Here is a 9,393-nt window from a genome sequence, read left to right on the forward strand (position 1 = left end):
GGAAGTGCGTAATGTGCGCTCGTTAGTATGCCGGGAGATGTGGTTTTTCTGGTAGGCGCTTCCCTGCTGCTGCCGCCGCCGCCGCCGCGCAGGAAATACGTAAGTACACCGAGGCATGCCGGGAGGTGTAGTTCCCAGTCGGGCTCCCGGCTCCCTTACCAGAAGTGTGTGAAAAGGGTCAGGTGCCTATGAAAAATAACTATCATGGTGGTATGAAAGGAGTAGAAGGATCAGGAGGTTAAGTTCATAGTTATCTCTGGGTACATGAGATCCTGTCACAAGCAATGTTTCTTCTGACATTAGACAGGCCCAGAAGGGTCCGCGGCACCTATTTCTAGCTAAGTACAACATGGTGTTGTAGGGTGCAGGGTGTTGCACCACCCTGGGGTCTCCAGTCCGCAAGGCCCTGCAGGTGAAGGCTCCTGCCACAGATCACAGTCTTGGAGGATGTTCCCAGAACTGAGCCATGCAGGTTGTGAGCAGTGGGTTTGAGCAGCTGATCTTCAAATCCCCCAGTCCTCTCCCCATCAAACCCTTGCTCTTTGTCCAAAGCCTAGGCAATTCAGCCCATTCTTCAAGCTTAGGACACTTTTCTCCTGGAAGCCTGTCATGGCTGCCTGGACTCCCCATTTGTATACTGAGAGTATTGGCAAAGTATTTCCACAGAGCCAAAAGTCAGTATGAGCACGCTGCCACTTAAGAAGCTGAAGGGATTTCCCAGAAGGACACGGAACAAGTCCTTTCTACGTGCTAGATCTGGCTCTCCAAGATCCCCAGGAGAGGGGTGGTAAGCAAGAGAAATTGTGGGGACAGTGGTCTTTATAATGTATGCTTGTTGTCCCTCCCCAGTGGGTGACAAGTCCCCACCTCCAACAGATCCAGACTTCCACATAGACACAGAGACACCACTCAAAGCCCTCTGCCCAGCCTCCCAGGTCAGCCTTGCTACAGAAGCTTGAAGGTCACAGCCCTCTCTAAGGCTAAGCTATGCAGATGCTGATGTAGTATTCAAGGGACATACCCACTTGGTTCTCCCCCCTACTCACTGTTATGAAACGGCAAGTTGGGACCCTTGTGGCATCCCATGGCAGGTGGGTCCAAACCACGGTGGGTGACAGAATATGCCATACACACAGAGTTTGGGTGTGGAGTTTATTGAGAGGAGAGGAGGGTTGGGGAGAGAGGGAAGGAAGAGACAGAGAGAGAGGGAGGGGGAGAGAGGGAAAGAGAGAATGGCAGAAAGAAAGAAAGTGGGGGAGTGGGCGGAGCTCGTCCCTCAAGGACTGAGCTGGCCAGGGTACTGCCTGGGCACATTCTGCCCAATGACTGCGCAGGCTCGCATAATATCTGAATCCTAACACTCACTCGCCTGGCTCAGGCATGGGACTTACATGGAGACTCAGATTCTCCCTGATCTCAGTCTCTGCTTCAGAAAACATGATGCCCCCTCCCTACCAGCCCATAGAAAGATATGTGTTTATTGAGTACCTGCTATTTATGCCAGGGGTGTGACATGGGAAGGCAAGGGAGCTCCCTGACTGGTTGATCACGGTTTCCTAAGGTGGGCCAGACAAGGCTCTGAAGTCTCTTGATTAAAGCAATTGAAATCAGCTTTAACCACTTTGGAGAAGAAAGGAATCTACAAAGGGGTTCCTGGGCTCTCTCAGAACCTCAGCCAAGGGGACCAGGATAAGGTCCCAAAGTTACATTATACAGGGCTAGATACACACTCTACTATATGAACCCACTCCTACCTTTACATGGGACCCCTAGCCCAGACCCTAGCCCATAAAACCGGATGAGGAGGATCTGAGTAACCTGTGGCCTGTAACACGACTTACACCTTTAGGGACCTCCTCCTACCCATATGGTTTTCAAGGAGAGAACAAGCCAGTTGGGCACTATCAGAGCCTGCCAGCTCCCACCTCAACTGGTCTGAGCGTGGCAGGCCCGAGGGCCCAGCTGAGCCAGAGAGGGTTGTGATTCAGAAAGTGCTAACCCTGTGTGGAGACCTGGGGTGAGACGGCTGCCACAACCAGGTACTGGCTTCTGCCCCAGCACCAGGAGTTCACTGGAGGAAGTTGGCATCCCTCAATGGTGGCTGACAGGAACATGGCCCTCCTTCCCATGACTTCCCTATCCCCTGCCTTGGTAAGCACCCTGGGGAGACCTGCCCCAAGCCACTGAGCCCTGTGTGGTGTCATTGTACAAATTATGTTGGCATTAACTATGCTGGACAAGTTGGAAAGGGTCTCCCTGGAAAAAGGCATCAAGTCTGCCCCAGATGCTCCTGCCAGCCCTGAACAGGACAGAGGCCCCAGGGTGCAAATTTGACACTGCAGTACCTGGGAAAAGCCACTAGACGGCGCAGGTAAGCTGCTGTCCAGCTCAAAGCAGGTATTTGTGAGTTGACTGGGTGTGTAGCCTGAGTGAGCATATGTGTGAGCATGTATATGGATGTATACATGTGGATATGTTTGTGCACATATGTGTATGAATTTATATGGGAGTGTGTGTGTGTGTGTCTGTAGGATGACAGTCATCACATGTTTGTAGTGCATACTCATGCATATGCATGAGCAGGTGTGTGTGTGACCCGGGACCCCAAAGCTTGGCATGGCCACTTTGAATCTAATGATGCAGAACCCACAACCTGAGCTGTCTTGGACAGTGCCACATACAGAGTACTGAGGCGTGCACTGCCAGAGGAGGGTGCTGGGAATAGCTAGGAAGGATGACTGTGTTTTCCAGGCAGCAAGTGAAGGAAAAAGAAGGGCAGGCTTTTCGGATCCCATGCTCCCTTAGAGTGCACGGGAGGGGATCCAGTTTGAGAAGTGTATCTCTGGTCAACCCTCTATAATGGGAGAGTCTTAGACCTAGAGAGAAGAACACTGGCGTTTGGTCACTCATCCTGCTCACTGTCTTCTGACCCAGTTCCTATTCTTTCCCCTAGGGCCTCCCTGAGCTGGCCTCGACGCTGGCCATCCTAGCAGACCACTGTAGTGTCCTGGGGTAGCTGCAGCTCATGAGGTTGTCTGTGACTCCGAACACCACAAATGCCTTCTCACCTATGCTGGCGGTCAGTCATCAACACCAAGTTCCCAGTGAGATTGGCCATCCCAGGCCCCTCCCATCTTCCTGTGTCTCCCTCAGTCCTGGGCATCCTAAACCTTGGCTCAAATCACTGGCCTCTTCCCTCTGACTCTTTTCGTTCCCTCCTCTTGTAAGAACACTCATTGTGGGGTTTAGTGCCACTTAAACCCCAGAGCGAGGTCATCTGAGATCCTAAACCACTGTACCTACAGAGACCCTCTCCTGAAAAGCCACATGCTAGGGTTCCAAGTGGACATAGTCCAGGGACCCTCAACGTGCAACACTAAGGGAAAGGCACAAACATTTACTAGCTCAGGATTGGGTTCCTGTCCCCTGTCCTGCCTATGCCACCCCCTCGTGTACACACTCTCTCACTGAGATTGGGGCTCAGTCGTGACCTCTCAGCCCCTCAGGAGGTCAGTCCCAAGGATCCAGTGCCCAGGGTGGACAGGAACCTGGCAGAAAGAGGCTGCCTCCACCGCCCCGGAGCCACGGCATCGGGAGCTGTGAAAAGTGACTGATCCCCAAGGTTAATTAATTATTACATTAAAATGCACCCGTTAAGGGGCCGCAAACAGGAAGTATTAATCACCATCTCCTCAGACTGACAGGCACATTTCCCTAAATTCTGCCGCTGCTGACTTAACCAAATGATAATCTCCCGGCGGCTGCCATTTCCCATGAAGTCACAGCTCATGAATATTCTGACATCGTAATTTGCTTTTTAAAAGGACAGACTTATTATTTCATTTTTAAGTTTACTGTCATGAATAGTAATTTCCCAGCTCCCAAAATAATGAGATGAGAGCCACCATTCCGGTCATCTGGGAACCGGGCCCTCAACTGTGCAGCAGGGCCCTGTCCCTTCCTCAAGAGACCAAGGGGGACACTAGGTCATCTTGCTTCTCTGTCAGCTTAGAGGAATATCATTATAGAGTCAAAAGCAGCTACTCCTCCCCTCAGTGCAGGGGATGCTGCCCACTCTTAGGTTCCTGGGCCTTGGCAGCCACTCTGTGTTTTGCTGCTAAGATTGGAGTGACTGGAAGGCAAGTTTGACCCAGACCTGCACGGACACTGAATTCCAATCTTAACTCTGGTGCAGGTTAGTCCTGTGTAACCTTAACTTCCACAGACTTTTCCATCTGGAAGTATGAACCAGGACTGAACACCAAGGTGGATTTTCTGCATCTCCTCTGTATCTGAAATGGAAAGACAAAGACCAAGGGTCTGGCCCGATGTCAATCATCTGTTTTGCACTGGTAGAACCGGTGGCGCTCCAGGGCTGGATGAAGGAGCAGAGTCTTCATAGCCTCCCTGCAGCAGCTCTCCAAGGCTCTCTCTGCTGTTTAAGACAATTAGAGGCTGACTCAAGTGCCCAGTAAACCACAGTTTACTAAGTCCACAGTAAGCGAAAAATCAAATTTCATGATGTTCTTCCCTGATTGTTCTTGTGGGAAGGCACACTTTCCAAGATGCCTCCTTTCAAGGGTGACAACACAGAGAAGGGCCACCCAGACTCCCCCCCAAACCCAGCACTATCGTCATGACCACTGCTTCATCCCAGACTGTCTAGAAAAAACCTCTTTTCCCAACCTTCAGAGGTTCCATGTGGTGCCAGCTGTGTGAGACTCTCTCACCCTCTGTACCCTCTGTTCTCCCTCACGTTGCCCTGTGATTCACCCAGGGCAATGCCTATAACAGAGCCCACAGGCTCAGAATTAGGTTCCACCACCTCCCCAGACCCCGCCTCCTCTGGGATCTCATATAGCCTGCCCACTTTGGGTCCTCCTTAGCCCTCCCCATCCCCAGTGTGCCCATGAGCCAGTGGGGTGGCCACAGTTACTCTTGGCTGTCTAGAAGAGCTGGGGATTTAGCTCAGGGGTCTAAAGCTTTCCCAGCAAGCACAAGACCCTGAGTTTGGTCCTCTCAACTCTGGGAAAAGAAAGAATATAGACATCCTAGGGATGGCCATGACAGAGACCAACACTGCACACGATGGGGCCTGAGAGATCAGCTCCCTGTGGAACGTGTCAGGACCACAGCAGAGGTTGTGGAAATAACAAGGTTCTTGCCAGGTAGTGGTGTTGCATGCCTTTAATCACCCTGAGTTTGAGGCCAGCCTGGTCTACAGAATGAGTTCCAGGACAGCCAGAGCTACACTGAGAAACCCTGTAGTACAGGTTCTAATTGGTCTTAATAATAAAACCCGGAGTCAGATATTAGGGGGTGAAAGCTGAAAGACCAGAGAAGCAGAGCAGACAGCCACTACTTCTTACCTCTACCGAATCCTCGGAACCAAAGCACAATATCCTGTCTCCACGAACCCTCAGATTGAATGCCATGAACTCCTGTCTCCTCCTGACTTATCTTCCTCTCTCCATCCAGCCATATCACTCCTGTCTCCTCCTCCCTAGAGCTGGGATTAAAGGTATGAGCTCTGTTTCTCTTTTAGAATGATTTAATCTTGTGTAGCCCAGGGTGTCCTTGAACCCACAGAAATCTGTCTGCCTCTGTCTCCCAAGTGTTGGAATTAAAGGTGTGTGCCACCACTGCCTGGCCTCTTTGGCTAACTTGGGCCAGGTATACACAAGCAAAAGAACAGGGGCCAGAGCTTCCCCACTTCCTGCCCCAGCCTCATCTGACCCTTCCTACCCTGGCCAGGCTCTGAAGGCCCAGGAAACCCCTGAGAACATGAAGAGAATCAAAAGTCCAAAGATGAGCATCAGCCTTCTCCACGATACTGTGGTACACTGGAAGATGAGACAGAGGCTTCTTGGGGCCCCACTGGGGACTTCCTGTTCTTCAGGGCCTCCCAGCACACTCCTTCCCTCTACTAGGCTAGGGTCCTCCTTGTGTACAGCTCCAGGAGGTTCATTTTCTGTCCCCTTCATCAAGGGAGCCCTGTGAGTAGCCATCTGGAGGATCAAAGTCCTGAAGAAGCCCTGGAAGTTTCATCAAACATCTGTCCTGCGTTTGCCATTGACAAGAACAGAGAGAACTAGACCCCCATTTCCTAGGCAGATTCCCCCAACCCCTCCCAGATCCACCCTCACTTGCTCACACCTTCATGCCCTCTTTTTTAAAGACATACATTTATTTATTTATTTATTTATTTATTTAATCAATCTATGAGTATTTTTCCTATGTATATGTGTGTGTGTATGCATGCGTGTGTGTCTACTATGTGTGTGCCTGGTACCCATGGAGGCCAGATGAGGGTATTCTAGAACTGTAGTTAAGTATGTTTATAAATGCAGCTGCATGACCCCCAACGGCTGCTGTGGCTGCGCGACATGGGACCGCTGCGCCATGGTGGACGGACGAAGAGCTCGAGGAGCTGAGGAAGCAGAGGCTAGCCGAGCTGCAGGCCAAGCATGGGGATCCTGGTGATGCAGCCCACCAGAAAGCAAAGCAAAGGAAAGCAGAAATGAGAAACAGTATCTTAGCCCACGTTCTGGATCAGTCAGCCCAGGCCAGGTTAAGTAACTTAGCCCTTGTAAAGCCTGAAAAAACTAAAGCAGTAGAGAACTACCTTATACAGATGGCTCGGTATGGACAGCTAAGCGGGAAGGTGTCAGAACAAGGTTTAATAGAAATACTTGAGAAAGTCAGCCAACAGACAGAAAAGAAAACAACAGTTAAATTCAACAGAAGAAAAGTAATGGATTCCGATGTAGCAGCGTCTAGGGCAGTTACAACCTTTTAAATGTTTACTTTGTTTATTGTCTATACATGCCTTTTGAAAAAATAAACTTGTTACTCAAACTAAAGCAGTTTGAGTTTTTCAGTATCAAAACAAAACAACAAAAAAAGAGAATGTTTATAAATGCCAGGTGGTGGTAGTATACACATTTAATCCCAGCACCTAGGAGGCAGAGGCAGGCAGATCTCTGTGAGTTCAAGGCCAGCCTAGTCTATAAAGCAAGTTCTAGGACAGCCAGAATTGTTACACAGAGAAAGCCTGTCTAGGGTGTGTGTGGGGGGGGGTGTTTGTGTTTATAAGGCGCCATGTAGGTGCTGGAAACTGAACCCATGTCCTCTGGAAGAGCAGCCAGCATGCTCAGCCTCTGACTCATTCTCCAGCCTGGCAGTTCCCTTTCTGGTCATGCTCACGCAGGGATAGGAACTGATGGACTGATCCAGGGGATTTCTAGGGAAACAAGTGTCACTCCTAGTGACACCTGATGGAGAAGAATGGCCATGGCTCCCCCAACACCTTCCCACCCCTGTTAGGTGAGCCAGGGCACAGAGGCCACCGCCTGTGGTATGAGCAATGGCTTCCAGTTGAGCGCTAATGCGTAGGAAGACTTCAGTAGCTGGTGTTTGGCGCCCGGATGCAGGAAGAACCCAGCGCCACTTCTGGGAACACAAGACATTTAAGTGACTTCCTTGATGAATATTTCATGATTTACATTAATGGCTTTCTGGTGTTTTTCATAACAAAACTCTCCACATTATGATGGGTTAAATGTGGTTATTCCGGCCACTGTCTCTCTCTGAAGTCCCTCTCAGAGCCAGCAACAGTGCCCCTCAGCCCTCTGCCAGGCTCTCCCCCAGACTCCCCTTCTGTGGGGAATGGTGCGATGTCCATCATAGCTGAGACATAAGATGGGGCGGCTGTAACAGCTCTGTGCCCCATAGATGGCCAAGGCCAAGGTTATGACTCGGGCCAGTTTACAAAAGAAGTCTGGAGTCTGGGACTGGAGGAATCCACACAGAATCTGGTCCACATGTCCCAGCCTATGAAGTGTGTGGCTTATCCACGTTACACCCCAGAACTGCCTGGTACCCATGCTCCCAGGAATCTAGTCTCTTTCATCCGGGTCTGCTGTTTTCACTTGCTGTCCGTCCTGTCCCAGGACAGCACGTGTTGTATCCAGTATCCCCCTAGGTTCCACTTGGCTGTACCAACATCTCAAGCATTCTTTCCTTTGGTGGCCTTGCCGGCTCAGAGTGCATCTGGGCAGGGGTTTTCTCTCCTTTTGGCTGGACTCTCCCTTCATGACTACGGGGTTGTCCTGCAGAGGCCGCCCTCATCCCACCCTGCTGGCACAGACTGTCATTTCTGTTGTCAGACTTGCTCTCCTGGCAGGCCCTGTGCCAGGCTACTCTGTGGGAAGTACCACCCTATTCCTGGCCCTAAGAAAGTAAATAACTGTGCCCCCACATGTGAGCGGTGAGCAACCAAGTGCCTGAGTGACCTGGAACTCTCTTCTGTGTGAGAGATTTGTCTCCGATCCCCCACTCACCCCTTCGCTCACTCCATGTAGCACAGACCCAAGATGCTCATGTACGCCAGTTACAACCCAGGCCTTCGGCTACTCTGGTTCCACCTGCTTCCATTCTCGGCCTTTCCAGTGGGCTCCTGTGCCCCTTTTACACAGGCATAACTGTCCCCCGCCCCCAAGGATTTCCTAAATACATAATTTTGCTAGTTTTAATTGCAGCTATACAGCATGCGTGCGCGTGCATGCACACACACAGAGACACACACACACACGGTATTTGTTCTTGTGACTGGCTGCACAACGTCTCCAGGGCTCATCAATGTTGTAAGAAGCATCAGAACTCCTTCCTTCAAAAGGCAGCAATCCCCAGGAATTTCCCAAAATTATAATAAGATATGTGTATTTGTCCTTTCTTCCTGGTTCCAGACACAAGTGTCACAGAGATAAGAATGACTCCGGGAGGCTTAAGGAGGTGCCTGCGGTTTGGGGACCCTCCTTCGGAGTGAGTGTTCTAGGAAGAATGGCTGTTTCTTAGAGAGTTGGGACTGCCACCCTCTTGAGTTCAATCCCCAGGACCCATATGGTGGAAGGAGATAAGCAACTCCCACAAGCTGTTCCCCCGAACTCCACATGCACACTGTGGCATGGCATGAACGTACCCACACGTACATACCGGGGCATCTGTGAACAAAGTCCTGCAAACAGTGCGTGGGCACAGTAGACACACAGGGCCCTTTTCTGTGACCCTACTTAGAGCTACACAGGAGGAGTCAGGGATGGCTTGCTTTTGCCTGGGTGAGGTCTGCCAAAGCCTCAATCTTTGCCCCTGGACAAGGTCCCTTCCTTTCTTCCACCAACTGTGCGAACATCACAATTGGCAGAAAAGACAGCACTCAGTCATTGGAATGAAAGCACAAAATAATCACTGTTCGTGACTCCGGGTCTGAGTGGAGCTTCAAGGCTAGACAGAAGCTCAGGCTTCTCATTAGGGAGTCTTGGGAGACCTGAGCCATGGAGGATGGCAGGGACCCACTCCCACCTACAGGTGGCAGTAACCTATTCTAACCTAGAG

The 9,393-nt window shown here is 50.8% G+C and overlaps 1 protein-coding gene across 1 annotated transcript; it reads left to right on the forward strand.

The window, feature by feature from the left end:
* The first annotated feature begins 27 nt into the window (after positions 1 to 27).
* Positions 28 to 8,483, forward strand: LOC121462933 (programmed cell death protein 5-like). The gene is made up of 3 exons (XM_041674909.1): positions 28 to 99; positions 6,407 to 6,766; positions 8,364 to 8,483. The coding sequence occupies exons 1-3, from the start codon at positions 28 to 30 to the stop codon at positions 8,481 to 8,483; spliced, it is 552 nt and encodes a 183-aa protein (XP_041530843.1).
* The last annotated feature ends 910 nt before the right edge of the window (positions 8,484 to 9,393 follow it).

The sequence above is a fragment of the Microtus oregoni genome, unplaced genomic scaffold, assembly GCF_018167655.1.
Source record: "Microtus oregoni isolate MIOR12 unplaced genomic scaffold, Mior012 000025F_ref0000491, whole genome shotgun sequence".
In the NCBI taxonomy this organism is placed as follows: domain Eukaryota; kingdom Metazoa; phylum Chordata; class Mammalia; order Rodentia; family Cricetidae; genus Microtus; species Microtus oregoni.